Raw genomic sequence first — 20437 nt, forward strand, 5'->3', positions numbered from 1 at the left:
GGGGTGGGTGTTGGGGTACACCAATTCAGAGCCCTGGGTTTGGCCTGAGAGGTATCTGGTCAGCCCGCCAGCTCCTGCTCTCCTGCCCCCCAGGCCTGTTGGAGAGGTGATTTGTTAAGCGCTTGTGGGGAACTGAAGGCATTTCATGTGTGCTCCAGTGTTCTGGAATGGAATTGTACTTTTCCAAGTGTAGAATTTTCATGTAAACATTTTTTACTGTTTTATGTCTGGTTTCAAAGTAAAGTTTCAATTTACTCTGTTGTCACCATTGAAAAGAAAGATTGCTTTCATTTTAAAAAGGGATGAAGCTAAAATTAACAAATTAAAGAAAAAAGCCAAGAGATTGAGAAAAGATAGTTACAAACTTTTAAATAAAAGTCACCCAAAGTGATTGTCTTAATAATCTTTGTGTTGCCATATTTTACTTTTACAAATACTTCCCTCTGAACAGCGTTTGGCTGGTGTCTTCTTAGCATAGGGGCCTTTGCATCATTGTGAACAAGTTAAGTAAACATACGCAGCAGAAACAGAATTGCATTTCTCCCAGTGTTACAAATGCAGTGTCCTCTGGAAAACTTAAGTCTGAACTCACACTCACCTTGTACTCCTTTTGCATTTCAAGACCTAAGATACCACATTTGTGAATGTGCTTTCTTTTCTCTACCCTTTGTTGTGAAATACTTTGATATAAAATACATATTTCAAATGTCTTCAGACCTTTACTAACATCAGACCTTGAACAGATCTTGAACCAGTAGATGTGGGCACTGTTTACTGAAAAGAGTGAGAAATAAAATGTTTTGGGATAGATCCTGATCTTGTCTCCTCTTCTGTTTTCAGGCCATCCGCTGCACATTGGTAAACTGCACGTGTGAGTGTTTCCAGCCTGGGAAGATTAACCTGAGGACGTGTGATCAGTGTAAACATGGCTGGGTGGCACATGGTGAGGAAATCGAGGCTCCCCTTTCTGTTCTTGCTATGTTCCTATGTGTGCGAATGTGTGTGTGTGTGTGTGTGTGTGTGTGTGTGTGTGTGTGCCTGAGAGAGAGAGAGAGAGAGAGACAGACAGACAGAGATAGAAAGAGGGAGAGAGTTTTTTTTTTTTTAAGAGTAGTCATGTCATTGACCTGGAGAAGAGAGCGGTCATCTGTGCTACAAGTATTCCTTAACATTCATCCTGCAGCTCTCAAACAGCATATTCTCCTCTCCAGGAAGGAAGGCTGGGCAGGCAGAAGGGCGAGATGTTTATAGAATAGTTGGGCAGTAAGGTTCATACTGAGCACAGCAGCAGCCAGCAGGAACCAGGCCTGATGGAAACTCAAACATACCACAGTTGGCCTTTCAGGGCCTGGACCTCAGAGGGAAGCTGGCAGATCTTCTTTGCTTGAGAACTCCTCAGTGACTGCATGCCCCTGTTGTGTGTGCTGAGTTTATCCTTCCAGATGTTAAACTTTGTTTGGTTTAAGGAGGGCGAGCAAGTGGCTGGTATCTGAGAGAGTAACCTGTAAATACCCCCCTTTCAGTGTGCATGGGGATTAGAGGAGGCCCTTGATCTTAAAGCCTCCATGCTCTGTTGGTGTCACTGGAGGGAGGGTGGCCCAAGCACTGATCCTAAGGATGAAGATTGTCTGCCAGGTACAAAATGCTGTTCATGGATGTGGCTTTACTGCATACTAAGCATAGTATTGTGTGTGGTTCATGTTTATCGTGTTTAAGAAAGAGGAGACATGTAAATAAGCAGTCATATTCTCCTTGTAGACTGTGTAATTTTAAAAGATAGGTAATGTTTGTAGAAGAAAACCCTGGCTTGTGTTCTTGACAGCCTCGGGTATTGGCTCTTACGTGGGCATACTCTTCATTCCCAAGCAGTGCCAAACATCCAGTGGGTTGTATTTTTTCTAAATGTCATGTTATTCTAGGAAGATCTGAGGTAACACCACCAGGCCATGTCTTGAAATGCTTTTAATTTATCATGTACCTCGCTTGCTTGGGCATGTGTCTTGGAGCTGTAGGGACCTCTCAGCCATGTTTCCATGAGAGAGACAGTAGCATCAGGGGAATACACTGGAAGGAGTGTGCTTGGTGACACAACCGTTCCTGTAACCAGTCCTTCAAGGATGGAACTTTTCCTGCCTTCATTAACAAGGTGATTTGGTGTCTTAAACAACAGAAGTTTATGTTTTTGTAGCTCTGGAACATTGATCCTAGAGTTTTATGCTGAGGGCTTTTAGGTATTTAGATGGCTTTCCTAATGCCATCTTTGTGTCTGTATCTTCTGATATTCCTGAGCCAACTCCTCTTACAAGGACACTGGGCAGACTTGACTTTGAGGGCCACCCTAAGGGTCTTATCTTGAGTTAGTCACATCTTTTAGGGTCACATGTCTAAATACAGTCTCATTCTCAGATACCAAGATGTGGCTCTAGTCTGTGAATTTTGGGGGGACACAGTTCAGTTCATGACACTTTACAGACATGCCATTTTATTTCCTAGAGGAAATGTTGTGTGTATGTACATGGGCTATGTGGGTGGGTGACTGTGTGTGTGTGTGTGTGTGTGTGTGTTTGGTTTGTGCACGTGTGCAAGCGTCAGTGTAATGGGAATGCACTGCTGTAGCTTACTGAAAGTTTGTGTGTGCTTCAGTAGACTTGCACCACCATGCATACCTAGAAGGATTAATTTTGCTAGAAAATAATTAGAGATTTTATGTTCCTTACCCATTACATGAGGTCATTGGAGGCAGTGTAGATCTTCTAAGGAAAAAAAAATGGCTCTCTCATTTAATGATGTGTTATTCAACATGACCCTGTTTTCTTACAAATTATGATTACTAATGGTACTGATTTAGTGCTGGACGTATAGCTCAGTGTTAGAGTGTGTATTTAAGCATTTGTTAGGCCCTGAGTTCTGTCAGAAGATACTGTGTAATCTTACAGTGAAAAAGTAGTGATAATATGAAGGCTTTAATAAATATTCTATGTGAAAAATAATGTATGGACAGCCGTTGAGCATAAAGAGGGGTTAATAATTAAACAAAGAGCTTTTCTTTCCTTCCAGAGCCTTCTTGTATTAGCATCATCTATCTACTGTGGGAACCTTAGGAGATGGATAGTTGACCGTGTCACTAGGATTTGTTTTATATATCTGCTTCCATGTGCATATTACATTAGTTAGGGAGTAGAACACAAATGCTGTTTTGATTCCTTCCTGAAAAACATGTTTTAGTTCTGGCCAGGGAGGGTTTTTTGAGACTTTTTGAAGGATGTGAGTTTTCACTCTCTTGAATAAGGTGTTTCTATTTCAGTAAATTTTGCTTTCTCCATTGTATTATTCCAGGTTCTTTTTCTGAGATATTAATTTTGGTCTTTTTCATATCTAAGTAAAATTAATTCCAGTCGTTTCCCTCACTATTATCATCTTGACCTTTATTCTACCTCATAGTATGGACATACCTGTACATAGTGTGAAATATATACATGGGGTTTGCAGAGCCCACCCTTCTCCCTTCATTAGGGCAAGTATGACAGGGAGGGCTGGCTCTTGGCCTTTGAGTTGGCAGTGGGATGAGAGCACCCACTCATTTTGCCCCTAGCATTTCCACTAATTGCTTCATTCCCTCCCCCTGCACAGAAACCCTGAAATCATGTCTCCAATTATTTCTGCTCAGAGGTGAGACATACCAGTCTTCCTGGCCACCTTACCCATGTAGTGTCCTCCGTATGGGACTAGCAGGAAATGACTTGGCCTTTCTAGTGTGTGATTTCCTTCCAAAAGGATGTGAGACAGAAAAGACACTACCACACAGTACTATCTCATGGTAGCATCAAGTACGTACTACTTGTCACTGTGTATGCACACATGCACATGAGCACACACACACACTCTCTCTCTCTTTCACACACACACACACACACAAACACAAAAGCACACGAATACGTGTTGCTTATGAGCAAACATGTACCTAATTCACATCTTCTCTTTTAAAAATAAAAAAAAAATTAGAAAACTTTTGGTCTCTTTTGAGTGTCTTCTCTACATCCCTTTTGTTTTAAATTTCTAAAGCGTTGAGTCATTATATAATGTGTATATGCCCCTGTGTACAAATACACAGACTCAGCACACATATGTGCATGTCTCTGTATGTACACAAATTTATAACCTTATAGATTGCTTCTTAAGCTTACTTGAATTGATCAAAGTAGTTGCCGTCAAGAGACCTTGGAGAGATGTTTTCAAATACTTGAAGAGGTATTAATTCGTCCTCTCTTACAAAACCTGGGGTTGAACTAACTCAGGGAGCAGCATGACTCCTTATGGGTTGCTTCCTTGAAATCTTGAGCACTGCGGAGCTTGGATGGGGACACACAGAACGGTCATTGGATATCAGCAGGATTTCCTACAGAGTAAAAAGTTGATAAATGATTTTCTTTTTTCCCCATTTAATGAATGTTAGCTTTTTTTGCCAATCAAATGCAAAGATTGTTGAATTTAAATTTATAAAAACAAAACTTGTTATTTTGGCATGGGATAGCCACCTGATGTATGTAATCAGTTAGTTGATGAGCTCAGGGCTTCCAGTCCTCTCTTGCTCTGTTCAGAGTCTTTATAAAAGACTCAAGTGTCCTTCTACCCAATCCACTTCCCTCCTGTCTCCCTAGCTAGTGCCTTCTCTCTTTTTACCTTTCCTCCATTTGCCTAAGACGATCTGAGTGAGGTTTGGAGTTGGCTTCTCCTACAAGGCCAGCCCTGCTGGTGCAAGAGTGTAGATAAGATCCAAGAAGTGACCACTAGTGGGGCCTGTCTCCTGAGAGACATTTTTGTTGCTAGAAATTCAGTTTATGGTTTGATTCTTTTCTTCTGACACTATACTTTTTTAATTCAACTACTTGTAGATGTGAGTCTTCAGTCAAAGATTTGGCATAATCTTAAAAAATAGCCAGTATTACCAGAGTATTAGACTACACAGTGCTGAGTGAAGGTGGGTGGCTAGGATGGGGGTCCATGTTCATCTGTTCCCTCTCTGAAGGCTGTCAGGAGACCTGTTGCCACCAGGAGATGTTGCCTTTGTGAAAGAGGCAGGGCGTTTATTTTATTATTATTATTATTTGTAAATTAATTTTAGTGTCCATAGTCCAGATGAAGACTTAATTTTTAAATTTTTTAAATGAGAGGGTAAAGTTATGCGAGTAAAAATATAAGCTAAATTCTAATTGTTTTTTTTTTAAAGGAAATATTTCATTAGAAGTCAAGACTATTGAGAAATCGTTTTCTTGCAGTGGTATATCCATGTGTTTCATAGCTTATAATATGTAGGCGAGCGTGAGAAATATAATTTACTTGTTTTTCCCTTTATGGAACTAGTAGTAATTTCATGTTCTGATGCAGCTTAGTTGTTGAAACTGTCTCCATTCTAATTTTCCCAAAGCGGAATCAGTTCTGTGTTCCTGAGCTTGATAGATGTGTCAGAGGGACATTTGGATGGAACAGGAGACTCGATCAGTACAACACTCAGCTTACTAACCTTCACAACAGGAGGTGGGAGGACAGTTATTTTCCTTATAGACTGCTTTAGCCTTAAGGAAGGAAGTACCTGCCACCAAGCTAGTGAATGCTGAAGTTGCCATTGGCTTCCAGGTGATCTGCAGTAAGATGAGTGTCATTCCTTTGGCTGATGCTGCCCTGTAAGACTGCTGTTACGCCGGAGCTTTGGGAGCTTTTCTTCAGTATGTTCTATAAGTGTGATTTCCTTTCCTTGCTTGCAGTTATTTAGGGAAATAGAATCCCGCATTGTTACTTTACTTATTGCTTCATCAAACCTGATTTTTTTCATATCCATGTTTTATCTATACCTTTTAGCTCTTTCAGTTAAGATAAGCAGGTTTGCTGCATCATCTGGACTATCCATCACTAATAGCATGCATATTAAACGTATATATGACATAAAGCATTTTCCCATGGATTTTGGGTCCTGTGACACATGAAATGCTGAGGACAGTAGGGTTAAGTTAGAGTCATTTACCATCCTACTTTATGATTTACTATGCTGCGAGCTTTATTGCTGATATAGGTCACTATTTACAGCATTTCTTGTAAAGACTTATTTAATTTTAAAAGAATATGTGCATACACCACACACACACACACACACACACACACACACACACACACACACACTTGCAGTTGGAGTGGAAGACTATGAGTTGCGGTGCTTGTGGAGGATACTGGAACAGGATACTGGATCTCCCCAGGTTGGAATTATAGGCAGTTATGAGCCTTCCTGCGTGGGAGCTGGGAATGAAACTTGGGTCCTCTGCAAGAGTAGTGTGTGTTGTTACCTGCTGATCTATCTCTCCAGCCCTACTTCTAAATCTTGTATAATCAACAGAAAGTGATTTTTGTTCTCAGTCTCATTAAATTTGAATTCTCCACTTTTACTTCATAAGTCTTAGTAGACTAGAGGCTCTTACTTAAATGGAAAGTATAAAATATCCAAAAAAAAATTGTAGCTTTTTTTTTTAATGTAAGTGTACATCACACAGATGTTGCTGGGTTTCCTGTTTTTATTTACTAAACTCATAAATGTCAATTAAGTTTCTATTAAGACTCAGTATGTAAAATGAAATTTTAACCCAGGATCCAAGGCATTCTATAATCAAAACTCTTGGTTATGTTTGTCCTACATTTAGAATCAGGCGCTCTTGGAATTCTGTTTACAAATTCCACAAGTTTATTGTAGACATGGTGCCTTATAAAGACTTGAACAGGGCAGATCAAAGTCAATACTTTCATATGAGAGGTCATATGTCTTTATTATTTGTCTCAGTCTGTGTTAAGCTTACAATTTATGTAATTATCTATGAAAGGAGTTTGTCGTCAGCACCTACCTATCTTGTGTCTCCATAGCTGTAACTCATCTTCCTCAGCCAGTTTTCTTCTTCACATTGGAAAGTCTTCCATCCTCAGCAACAAAGTCTGATATCTCTGTGCTCTCCTGTTCATTCTGAGAGACTTGGCAACTCTGTCTAGAATCATGTATAGACTTCCTAGGATACATAGGACACTGAGAAGAAAACCCGACTTTCCTTTGTTACAGGAAGATAATGTTCTCACATATTCACCCACAACACAGCTCTGGCCTCACTCTAACTGACATGGAGAAGGTCTGTCAACAATTGTGCTTTGGAAGAACATTTTTAAGCAGGTGTTTAGGACTTGGTGAACTGTAACAGCACACTGCTAGGTTGGGTGCTTCTTAGCATAGTGCAGTGGTGATAGTCTGACCAAAGGTAGAAGGTTGGCCATTTAATAAAACGCTTCTAGATTGTTACTGTGTTCCAGAACCTGGCTGTGCCTAGCCTCAGATCCTTTCCTTAGAGGAACCAGCTTTTGCTGTCCCTGCATTCTGTTCTGCTGTCTCCATGAGGAAAGTCCTTGAACATTTCTGTACTTGCTTCACTTGAGTGAAAACAAAGCCATTTCCTGCCTGGCACAGGAGACTGTTGCTTGACCTGGGGGCACAGTGCCCTCTCCTGCCTCTCTCCTCTCCTCCCTGATTGGAGCTGATAAGCCATAAAGGGAGGACATCCTGATGCAGAGGCCTGTGCTTGATTAATGGCTCTGGCTGCTCTCTCATCGCATCCCTCAGCTGTGGGTTCCCTTGCTTTCTCAGCCTACCCACCTTCTGCATGTTGCTTTAAACTCTTTCAATTTTCTTTTAGCATCATTCAAACAGTGCCTCCTTTTCAAAGTCCTGGGCCATCTGCCTGCTAGTTTCTTAGATATTTTGTCACGTGATGCAGGATGAGTGTTGCAAGATCTTGTGTCCTAAGTACTGTCAGTGCTGATTTACTTACTGGTCAGGGGCTTCCTGGGTGAAACTGAAGTTTTCAGAACTCTCTTTCTCAGAGTGTGACAAAGCTCTACATCAGTTAAAGGGAGGATGCTAGAAAGGGAGTTAAAGGGACAGCTGTTGAATAAGGAGCTTGCAGCTTGTTCTAGCGCTGACTGGTGGAACCCTTTCCAGGTTATTTAATTAAGTTTTTCTCATTTTTGTCTGTGAAGATATCTATATGATTTGTACATAGTAAAAGCCTGGTGAAGTGTTAGTTGTTTTAATTACTGAATCAAAATAACAGATATATCAAAGTTGACTAGTTAAAAGATAGCTGTAGGCAGACTAATGTATTTCCTGTGTTCTGGTTCTTTTATGTGCAAATTCAAATAATAATAGGAATGTGCCTAAATATCACAGTGGCTTGAAGGAAGATAAAATGAGTGGGGAGTTACCCTAATGTTCTGGCACAAGCATTTTAGCTCGAATCCTATGTAGTCAATGCGGTAATTCCAAACATGAACATTTATGAGACTGTCTAAGAGTTTTAGCGCTTGGGAGGTAGAGGCAAGAGAATCAGCCATTCATGGTCATTCTCAGCTTCATGGTGAGTTTGAGCACAGCCTGGAGTACTTGATTCCCCATCTCAAAGACAAAAGCAAGAGTCTTTCAAAGTGCAGTGTGGAAGGGGATATGCTTCAGAGTGGAGTTTTGTACCAGTTTATCTTGGCTGTAAGGCCCAGACCTCTTCAGGGGCAGTCTCCTCTTCCAAGAACTCTAGGGCAGCTGTGTGGGCCTCATTTGAACAGAAGCAGAGACAAAGTTACCCCAGACAACTTTATCACAGACCACTGTGAAGTCTCACCAGAGCTTCCCAGTTTTTGAGAAGGAGAGAGCAGTTAAAATGTAGTATAGTCTGTACTCTGCATATGTGTTGAAAACCAAAGAGATTAAACTGAGGAAGGGCTGCCCTTGCTTATCTTCACACCTATCCTTCTGCGTGGGAATACTTTGATAGGCTCACTACTTTATCATTTTATTGCATTTTATTACATCATAAATTTTTATATCTTGCTAACGATCCTACAGGAAGCTTAATTGTTTATAGGAACATCTTAATTAACTAGAGTTCACCACGTTAAGCGGAACACAAATTGAAGGGGTGATAAATGAAACACCCTCCGTTCCTCTCCTTTCATCGGATGCACTATTCAGATAAACTAGCATCTTCACCCAGGTTGTAAGGACTGGTTCCTAAGCATTCTGTTTTGATGCTCCCCACCATTCTCTCTCTACTGGACCATAATGGGTGACGTCCTCCAACCTCCCTCTACTGCTCTATGGAACTGTGATCAGAGAAGAGTACTCTCTCAGAGAACTCTGACCTGTATGCTGAGGGTCCTGAAGTACTGTTTTTGTGTCCCATTCTTTCCTAAGTACTTGTCTTCTTCAGATCTTCCCAAAGCAGATTACTGTGTGCTAGAAAATGAATCACCGAGCAGATGCGGGGGGGGGGGGGGACTGGTAAGAGGTCCAGTAGCTCTCTCATGGTCTCCTTTTTGGCTCTCTAGTAGAAATGGAATCCCCACATTGACCTTTTGGCTTTCCTGACTTGTTGATGATGAGTTGGTGACAGTATGCCTGGTGTCACAAACCTGTCTACCTTAAAGGACAGTTTATCTGGCCTTAGTTTTAGTAGGCCAACAACTGTGAAGGCAATTCTAGGCCTGGCTGTTGAAGAAGAACACTTCTTTAGAGCCCTTGAAATATGGCAAGTTCAAGCTCAGATGTGCTGTAAGTGTAAACCAGATTTTGGAGATCCTGTCTTAAAAAAAAATTAGGTTGTAAAATTATCAGTAAGAAGTATTCTGTCCAGTTACATACCAGCATCTCTGTTATATCTAATAAAAATTTCTAAGGTTGTATCATGTTTGCTTTTTTTTTACTTTCCTCAGTGAAAATTGAAAAACTTTTAAAAAGTATGTTGAGGCCTGGGGCTGTAGTTCAGCTGGTACGGGGCTTGCTTGCCCTGCACAAAGTACTAGATTCCACAACACCACATAAAGCAGGGCAAGTCTACAATTCCTGTGCTCAGGAGGTAGAAACTGGAGGATCGATTGTTCAAGGTCATCCTTCCTCTCATCGTTAGTTCAAGGCTGCCCCCCCCCCCCCGAATTCTAGAATCCTCTTTCTATAACCATGCTGTGATAGGCTATCTGTGCATAACATAAACTTGGATAACCCAGTCTTGGGTTGAAAATGGATTACTAGCAGAGTGGTTAGAACTGATCTGACAACCAGAAAGCCTCAGTTCAGGCTCTAGTCTCTCCTTGGCCACTGTGAAGTCTCCCTAGAGCTTCCCATTGTAGCATTTCCACAGTATGGGACTTGTGTGGCCTTTCCTGTGGTACCCTGTTCATGCCTGAGGAGCAATTCCCCACTGAGTGTCTCCTACAGGAGGCAAGTCTTCCTGTGAAGCCACCCTCCTACTGTGCCAGGAAGCCAGGAAGGGACACTTCATCTTTATGATGCTTCTGGTATCTGTAGTCCTAGCTTCTGTGTGTTATGTGAGACAGTGGTTTATGGAAATTTATTTTTCTGTAAGTCTCTGATCTCTGATTGCCTGCTCCTTTAGCAGAAGGCCCTTGCTGTGGCCTGCAAAGCTGCAGGGTCCTTATCTGAATTCCCATTTTTTTCTTTGTTTCTCTTTTGAGTCTTCACTCTGATTTTTCTTTTAATTTTTCTCTGAATCTTTAGACAACAAAGTAAGTGAGAGCTGTATAGAAGGTTTTATAGCTCCACTACCTAGGAAGTACATTTTAAAGACATTAACTTTGCTCGATCATTAACAGATGTTGGCCCTTTTGTTCTATTTAGAAGTTGTAGTCTAGAGTCAAATAACTATTTGAGTTGGTAGTTCTTTCAGACTTCTTTTCCTGCAGTAATATGAGAGTAAGACATTCTTGCTTCCCTCCTTGGCTGATGATGCTTTCCACTATCAGTAAAAATTAAAAAACAAATCAAGTTCTAACATAAAAGAAAACACCTGTTTGGCTTGGAGAACTTGGCTAGGGAGAGCCTTTTTCTGACATGCCAAACGCGACCATCACAGGGCCCCTGAAAAGGGATCTTTTTTTTTCTGTCTCTATTTCATGTGAGCATTGGCAGAAACTCTGACAAGCAGTTCTTCATATTTTATTACGTTCTTGTCTGCAGAATCTCTGTCAGGCAAAAACCTTGTCAGCGGAAAACCTGTCGTAGGATCAGAGGAGACAAAAACAGGTGTCACACAGGCAGTCAAAACTGAAGGAAAAAAAAGATTAGGCTAAAGAGAAAGAGGCAGACAATTACATTAATGCCATTGCTTTTATCTTATAGATGTGTGTTATTATCTCGGGGTGCTGAGTGCGCAATTGCCTCACAGAAATGTAGACAGGAGACAAGGGGAAACTTGATAGTTATTAACTGAAGAGGCAGTGTGTCAAAGCTGGATGGGGTTCAAAGTTTTACAGAAGGAAAAAAAAAAAACACACAGGCAGCAAGCAACGGCTGTGTGGTTCTGCTTTCGGCTACGTAAACTTAGTAGCAATCTAACATTTTCTACTTGGAAAAAGATCATAGAAAAATTAATGAAAGATGTGATATGGAAGCTTTGGGGTAACATTTATTCTCTATACTTGCGACTCAGTCTCAGAACCTTTTCTGTCTCATAAAATCTTGCCACAATGAGATACAATGTGAGGCATGAAGACAGGCATTTGTCAGTTCAGCTGTGTTGTTTGGATATGTTTAAAACACCTATTATCAACACACTTTTAATTAAAAAAAGCTATTAAGAAGCCCTTTTACTAAGTGTGAACATCTGTACGTGCAAGCTGTAAATTAGAAGATCACATATGTGTGCCTCAGTCAGAGACTAAATGAATTTGGCAAGTGTTTCCTATTACTGGGATTTTAAACACAGTCATATCTAAAGGAAATAACAAATGCTACATTTCTCAATTTGCATTGATTTTTTTATTGTGTCTGTTGGTACTGATTAATAGAACTTTTCTAATTAGGAATTAGAGTGATTATCATGATCAGATTAGTAAACAGAACTCAGAACAACAACCAATATCCCTTTTGCTTCTTTGTTACTCTTATTCTTCAAAACTTACCTCCTAAAATCTGAAAGCCTGGTGATGTATCTTGCAGTTTCACTTTGTCAGTTGCTTAAATCCTGGAAGGTTTTAAGCTTTATTGATAACTCACCCTGTCAGGCAGCCCACAAACGGAGGGCAGGGCAGCAGCAGTCAGTTTTCCTGCCTGGTTAGTTATATATTGGTTGTGTTAATGAAACATCAACCGAGACATTGTTCTGGCTGTTGGGAATTTTTTGGTCATGTATTTAATACTTGGTTAGTTTAGATTTTTGCTAAGCCCTAAGACTTCCTTCTTAGCCCTCTTTATGAGCAAATCTTTATATTGGGGCAAAGCCGTTTGATACTGATATGCTCATTACACAAATCCAGCAATCCAGAAGAAAACAAACGTTAGTGTCAGAAGTGTCTGTGGGAGGAGCCCAGAGTTTAAAGGGATTACATGTAGGAGAAAACTGAAAGATTAAGGATAGCTTCAGAATGAGATTTCAGACCGACTTGACTGGGGGAAAATAAAAAACAAAACACAAACAAACAGTGACACAAAGCTGATGCATATGTTTTTAAAAACTGAAGAAGTTAGAATAGGATAATTTCTTTTTAAGTGTTTGCTACCAGACACTGGTTTCCTTAATGTATCTGTCAAAGTTTTAAAGCATGCGCTGCTGCGTTTCAGTATCTCCTTTGTGGAAATGTATCGATACATGCTACTTTAAGGAAACTAAGTCTATAAAGCAGATAGCTTATTTATACAAGAATTCAATTTTTTTAGTTTTTAATAAAAAGATACATAGCTCACTCAAGCAACTTTTAAATTTTCATGGTACGTTTTAATGGGTTATGTTTTATAGCCGGCATACATTTAATTCATTGATACACAAACTGAATGGAGTAGGGTGTATGTAGCCAACTTTAGGCTAGTCTTGGCAACTCAGCGTTGGATAGAACCACAGTAGTAGAAATCAACCTGTAAACCTGGTTTCAGTAAGGAAATGTAATTACCAAATCTCTTCCTACAGCGACTGTCAAGTCTGCAGATTAATTTTTCTCTTTTCTCTTAAGCACCCCAGAGGAGAGCTCCTTCACAGGAGCAAATCTGTGCCCCTAGACTTGGGCCATGTGGGGAACAAGGGAAGCAGCGTTTGCCTCCCTGCCTGCCTACCTGCCTGCCTGCCTGCCTGCCTGCCTGCCTGCCTGCCTGCCAGGAGCGTGAGCTTCTGAACCTCCACACAATGACAGCCTACTTTTATGGGTGCTGCAGTCAGACATTAATGATTCCCAACATCAGTTCTGAAGACTTTATTATGCATAAGGCCACAGGGGAGAAATGCCAATCAGCCTGGAATATTAGCCGCATGGTCTCCAGCGCTGCTCAGAGTCTCCTGCAGACTAATTGTGGGTGTTTCTAGGTATGTGTGCCCATATTCTGAGAGCTGAATGCCAACCAAAGCCGATTAAATACACTGGCTGGTGGGGCTTATTAGAACTACTTGGTCTAACATCCCTCCCTGCAGTGTAGAGCCATATTTGTATCATATTAAGGGAATATTTATAGACTATTCTTCACCCATTAAGGGGTCATTGAGATGCAGTATATAAGGTGGCGTGTGTAATAAGGGTTTGTGGAGTCTTGATAGAGTCTTTAAATCTAAAACCACCAACACTATCTGTCCAAGAAAAGAAGGAAACCCTTTATACCTCTGGGTGAAGTTGTCATCACAGGGCTGGGAGATCAGCTCTTTCAAAGACCTATCGCTTTCTTTCTTCTTTCCTCTCAAATAATTCCAACAAGTAAGCCTTCTCTCTCCTTTGCATCAACCCACCTAATTAATTCAACTTTGACAAGAACAGAGAGAAGTTGTGACTTAAGTAGAACAGGAGTTATTTTGTACCTAATTTGCTCCCAATTACATAATTCTTTATCCTAAAAGCAGTGAATGAAATCCGCAGATCTAAATATTATTCAAGTCATAAGGAGTTTCCTCTTAATCACAATTATTTCTGTCTCATGATCTCCTGATTCACTAAAAGTTTCTAATGTGCCATCATTGCTCCTTATTAATGTTCTCCCTTAGTGGGGAAGCTTGTATTAGGATCAGGCCTGCAGTCGGAGGTTAAGTCTTTGCATTGAGCTCTGATGGTCTTTTCTAGTAAAAGAACTGAGTCTCATAATGGCAAAGGATTGATGTTATAATGATTCCAAAGGGCCCTTTTATGATGAAATTCTAAATATGTGAAATCCCATTAAACCTGTAGAAGTTCATGGGCTAGCTCCATTGAAATGACATATCGTTATATTGGGTATAGTGTGCTTATTATAAAGTGTGACATAATAGGAAATTATTGGTCATATTAGCAGGGATGAAGAGCCATTCACCCCCATAAATTCAGAAGTTACAGCCTAGACATTTGAGGTAGAAGCAATAACAATATTCTATTTATAAGTAATCAGAACCTTAAAATCTGACCTCAAAAATTTCACTAACAAAATTCTGTTACTAAAAACTTGATTTTAGAAGTTTAACATTCATCATGGAGAAGTTCTATATTCTTTTTAATTCAAGCACATGTGTTAAGTATTAAATCTATTAAAAATTAGCATAGTATACCCAGTCCAAATGTCCTAAAAGCTGACCACTTGGCATTACTATAATTTGGGTTCCTAATGGCAGTTGAGAATAGACATGAACTTCTCCAACTATTCTTGCAATTTAAAGCTCACTTGGCATTCTACTGTTAAAAGAATAAGGTTTTCTTTATAACTTATAAAATTGTTTCAAATAGACATTTTAAAAACATTAAAATATCCAAGGCAAAACTAAAATGAATGGAGTAACATTTACATACTGTTCATATTAATTTCTAATTGTTTGATACTGCAAAGTGGGTGGTTTTCAAAAATCACTTCCCACTTTTCCCACTCCTTATTTCAATGAGTAAATAAATGCGATGGTTGTGAGCTCCACACTGCTGTGCTTGCCCAACTGTTAGATGGGATCTGATCCACTGGGCATGTGCCTATAGCTAGCATATTCCTCCACGAATCACCAGTGTAACTTGAATTTGACTTTTAAAGAAAGTCATGTTTTTAAGAAGCTGTGGGAAACTAAGAGTTATAAACTGACACTGAGAGCCAGTTGTCTAAGGTCAGTAAAAAGCACTTTTGTACTCCTACATTAAGGAAAAAAAGAATATGAGTATGTTCTTATTTCGGTAACTTCACAGAAATTTTGGAAGTGGAGTCTTCAGAATTATAAGTTTAAAATTATTTTAATTTATTTGAAGCTTCTGGAGTAATTCCTGTTACTGAAAATTGAAATAGAAATAGATACTATCATCATCATTATTATTATCATTATTTTTAGATAATACCTCATCATAGATATAGTCAAAAGTATATGTTATTATATATTTATTATATATTCTGTGTCACTAACTTACATTGAGATATCATTAATGATCTACAAAAATTCTATCTGTTATCTTGGCTATGATTCTGTTCTTCACATCCATAAATGTTCCTTCTCCGTATATATGCTCTTCTGTTTTACTGATTGACCATAACTTTTTTTCCATATCTAAAAAAAATGTTGGAAGTGATAGAAAAGGCAGTAAGTAATCTTGGAATTCCTGTCAAGATAGTACCCTACCCGTAGCCTTTAAATTGTAGTGATCGCACAATCTCATTGTTCTGTGGAGGGATGAAGAGTAGGGGAAGGGGTTGAGGAAAGGGTCTGGGTGAGACCCCATGAGAATGTGGAGCCCTCAGACTATCACCAGTTCAGTGCAAGGTGTATAACTGTGTTTCCTATATTAACTGGTGATCCGTTCAGCAGTACGAGGACCAAACACCCGATATCTGTTACCTGTCAGGTATTGTTACTGCTTCACATAAAAGTGTTATGACCTCTGAGAGTGCAGCATATGGCTGGTACGTGCACATTTGACATGTAAGTGACCACGTGGTTGAGGTATTTTGCTCCTAAATGTGAGGATTTCTCCAACCATTGTGGATTAAAAACAAAGAAACAACAAAAACACACAGAAGCTCAAGGGATGCTCAAAAAGAAAGAAAGCGTTCAGGAGAAAGAAGAACATAATTTAAGGGCAGCTTTGACATTATAAATCTGAAAAATGAAGCCATGCAAATGGAATCTTGCTTGTACCTGCAGCTTCTCAGAATTTTCTTTATTTCATGCCCCAGCTGAGGTGGTTTTGCTTGATCCCCACAATTCCCCTGTAAATTATGTTGGGATGATAAATGTGTGTTTGCAATTTTATGTTTATTTGTATGTTTGATTGTTTTGTTTGTTTGGGGTTTGAGGGGAGTTAGGTTCAAGAAGGATTTTCTCTATAGCCCTGGCTGTCATGAAACTTGACTTTGAAGATCATGGTGGCCTTGAACTCAGAGATCTACCTGCCTCTGCCTCCTGAGTGCTGGGATTAAAGGTGTGAACCACCATCCCCAACTGTCTGTTTATTTGCATATTTTGAAGACTTTTTGCTGTCCTTTATTAACCAGAAGTCAGGTCTGAATCATCTCTGTTTTGTTAAAGCTCTGGGAAATCAGCGGGAATCCGTGAGCTTCATGTCAAAGAATTATTATGCTAAAGAGAGAAACTCCAATCAAGGTCATTTGACTCTGTTTAATGTATACATATGCATCGTGTGTGTGTGTGTGTGTGTGTGTGTGTGTGTGTGTGTGTGTGTGTAGGGGGTGTGCGTGAGTGTGTATTGCAGTAAAGTGGTGAGTTGTGTGAAAAGGCTGGGAGAGTAATAGAAACCTTTCAGAGACATAATCACATCTCTCAGGAAAGTGACTTGGCTCTACTGTACTAGACAAGGTTAAGAGAAACACCAAAACCTAGTCAAAACCATTGCCGCAGTGAGGGCATGAGGGTCTAAGCACCTGTTTTAAAGTGGTAGGAGTTAGGTTAGAAAGGAGGAATTGATCCAAGACAAACTGCAATGGGACTAATAAGCAATTGATTATGCAAGAGAGCAAGAAGTAATTAGAGCTGGTTTTGTATGTTCTTGCGAGATAATGTTAAGAGAGGAAAACAGTTTCAACAAGACAGAATCTGGTATCTGCAATTATTATCTCAGCTGTATAAAACCACCCAGTGAAAGATGAGGCTGACACAAGTTCTTGCTTTGCTTAGTGGGATGATAGATAATTTTATTGTTTTTCTTTCTTTTTAATTTACATCCTTTAAAAGAGGAGCATCCCTGAGAGAAAATAGCACATTCAAATAAGTTGGCTTTGAAAGATTGTGGCCACATTTCCCACTCCTATCTGAGCCATACAGGTCAACTATGTGTTTATATTTAAGAGTATGAAGCGGGGTTTCCAGTATTGTGCAAGAGTAGCTGGATTCCTAGGGGCAGACTAACACATAAGGGTAGCATGAAAGGCTACTTCCCTGGAAACCTGATGCTTTCTTTGCTTCTCGGTAGATTTCCCCTGCAAATCAGAACGTCCCAATCATCTGTAGTTCTGCTTCATCTTTGTACTTTTCAGCTTGATCATCTTTCTGTCCTTTCCACTCAGAGTTAAGGTAGCTCTCTTCAAGCTTCCGGAGTGGTATACCTGAAAGAAGATGAGACCCAAGAGCAGTCATGACATTGCCATACGCCTTGCCACTGTTATCAGTGATAACAGTGATGGTGATGTAGCTGGTCTTGGGACTCTCTCCTGAATATGGAAAGTAGCAGCTACTATCTACACTCTAAAGCACAGCTTCAAGGCAATGTTCTGAACTTTAATCTTTGGTTCCAGCTGTCTTTCCCCAGATAACATTACCATAAAATTTCATTGCAAGACTCTTATCATTCAACCTATCATGTGGGTACAGTAAAATTAAGAACATACACCTATAAATGTAAAATCTTATTTTTTAATGTTTTAGTCATTAATGTAGATAAAATCAAAATGATATGAATATTAATGTTCATGATTTATTAAATAAAGAGTGGATTATCTGTCAGGGAAATAGATGAAACTGTAGGTTGTTTCTTCACAGATTATCCATGAATAAATAGTGCTTAGAAGAAAAACATTACCTGCTGTTTCGGTGATGTTTTATATTGTTATCAATGTAACTCTTGAAACACCTGGCATTGGTTCACTTTTCTGGATATATGATGGTCACAACTGTTAATATGTTTATAATGAGAGGAGGTGTATGCTGCTAAAAAAATTAACATTTGGGTTGTTATTATTTTTTATTTGTTCATTTATTTATTTATATTTATTTATTTTCATGCCATTTACTAATAGGCTAAACACAGTCATTAGTCTCTAAAAGAACATACTGTAAACTTCGTAAGATTAAATAAGCTCTGAATAGTGATCATTGAAATCAATCTGGGGTGTGTTTGTGTGATGTGTGTGTGTGTATGTGTGTGTGTGTGTGCATGCTCACGCCAGAGATTGTGAAATAGGTATTTTATGTCATTTGATTGCATAGGTGATAACTACCTTATTGAGTGGTAATCACAGTTTCTGAAAGAAATTATGTGAAAATTATGTCTACAGATTTTATCCAGTGTGTTTTGAAAATCATAATTAAGCTGGATTTAGAGAGTAAACACCACTTATGTGTTAGGGGCTTTTCTGTACTCCTAAAGACCTGTCCTAAGAATAAGTAAGCCTTGAGGATAGTAAGAACTTAGCCTAATACTCAGCAAGTCTGGAGTCACTTCTCATTATTGGACACTCTTCAGTGCAGATTTGTGAGAATCTCCTGACATTAGTCCTCAGACTTAACCTGCTCCTGTGTGCCTCCCAAGGCTGTGTGTGCAACTCCATGGCTGGCCTTGTCTTAGTTCCTTTAGCTCCTGTTATTCCCAGAAGCTATGTATCATGCCTCCCATGCTAAAAGCAAACAAACAAACAGACCTGCTGCTTTAATTAAACGTCTATGCTTTTATCATTTTTAATATATAAAAGTAAAAATTTCCAGTTTGTAGAGCATCTAATGTTTTCTGTGTCTTGTTAACAGAAACATCGACCACAAAATTTAGGAACATTCCATAGACTTTGCTTTTTAGGATAAAAGCTCTCCGTATAGTCCTCCCACCTGACCTTTTAGAACTATCTGCACCCTTTTGCCTCTGTGGTTACTCAGGTCTCTCACACTCTTTTGCGGGTAAAGTGGGGGCTGGAGTAGACTCCTGGCCAGCAACATCAGCATCTTGTGAAAACTTGATAGAAATGCAGAGTCCTGGTTGCACTGAATAAGAGAGTCTAGGAGAACTGGCCCCATTCTCTGCTCTGACAGGCTCCTTACATGGTTCCGGTGCACATCATGACTGAGAACCTCTGCCTTGACTCCATCTACCTGTGTTACTCACCTGCTAGTATCCTAAGTCACTTAGACGACTCTGCCTTGTTCTTTCTCCTCTGTGCCACAGAACATCGATCAAGTCCCGTACAGCATTTACAGCTCTGGCATTTCTCTGTCTTTGAAGGCAGAGGCTACAACATAAATTACTTTTCATCTACATAGAGCACCTTCTCAGGGATCTGTTAATAAGTGCTGATGAGCATGTGAACCTGTGCATGGATGAAGGACAGCATTTTAGGAGGAGTCGTGATCAATAAGGTCAGCTGCTGTAGAGAGATCACGGAGAATAATGAATGAAAAATCTATTGGATTTCACAGTATGGCAGGTGTTGGTGACCTTTGAAATGCTTGCTTCAGCAGAGTGATGGGCAGGAAGCCCAGATTGCTGGAAGTTAGGGGCGTCCAACATGATAAGGACTTACACACTTCTTATTGACTGTTTATCTGAACATTTAGAAGCAGAGTTTTCCAGGGTGAAGTTACTGAATGGCTCCTTTTGGTTGGTAACCAAATTCTACTGAGCCTGTGATCTTAGGAGATATGATCATTGTAACATGATGTATTTCTAATTTTAAAATGAAATGAAATGAGCCCTAGAATGACACAGGACATTCAGTAAGTGCTTAAATGGTCGTTTCCCTGTTTGCTTGTCTCTCCTATGATTATTTTTCTTTACTAATATTGCTGAAGACATCACTCTGTGCATTTATAAAATGTTCTTTAGAACATTTCTCATTCCAGACATGGCAGTAATTATGAATTTTATTTGGACTGGGGGGATATACCTTTAGTTGAACCAGGCAGTAAATTTGAAATTACTTGGTATCTACCTGGTGGTGTTCCCCAAAATGTAGTTGAATCAGTGACTAGATTTCCAAACAGTAATTGAGATATGGATTGGAAACAGAATTTCTGACCTTAATTTTAAGATTCTATTTGAGAGATGGAGAAATAGAGATTGAGAGAAAGTAAGTAATTGATTGATTGATGATTGATTATTGCACTCTTGCAGCCAAAAGTTTTAAGGATGATACATTCGTGGTCTCAAGCGTATCATTATTACCAGCATGTGGTCTTTTACAGAGTATGATATTGTCCAACTCATTCAACTCATG

At 39.6% G+C, this 20437-nt stretch overlaps 1 protein-coding gene across 4 annotated transcripts in view; it reads left to right on the forward strand.

The window, feature by feature from the left end:
- Bnc2 (basonuclin zinc finger protein 2) overlaps positions 1 to 20437 on the forward strand; it is a 397760-nt gene that overhangs the window by 259181 nt on the left and 118142 nt on the right. For all 4 annotated transcript variants that reach the window (XM_029476260.2, XM_085839199.1, XM_029476261.2 and 1 more), the window contains one exon: positions 841 to 943. In XM_029476260.2, the coding sequence (XP_029332120.1) occupies positions 841 to 943 (103 nt within the window). The remainder of the gene's footprint in view (positions 1 to 840; positions 944 to 20437) is intronic.

Source organism: Mus caroli, unplaced genomic scaffold (assembly GCF_978045245.1).
Source record: "Mus caroli unplaced genomic scaffold, Mus_caroli_1 scaffold_6, whole genome shotgun sequence".
In the NCBI taxonomy this organism is placed as follows: domain Eukaryota; kingdom Metazoa; phylum Chordata; class Mammalia; order Rodentia; family Muridae; genus Mus; species Mus caroli.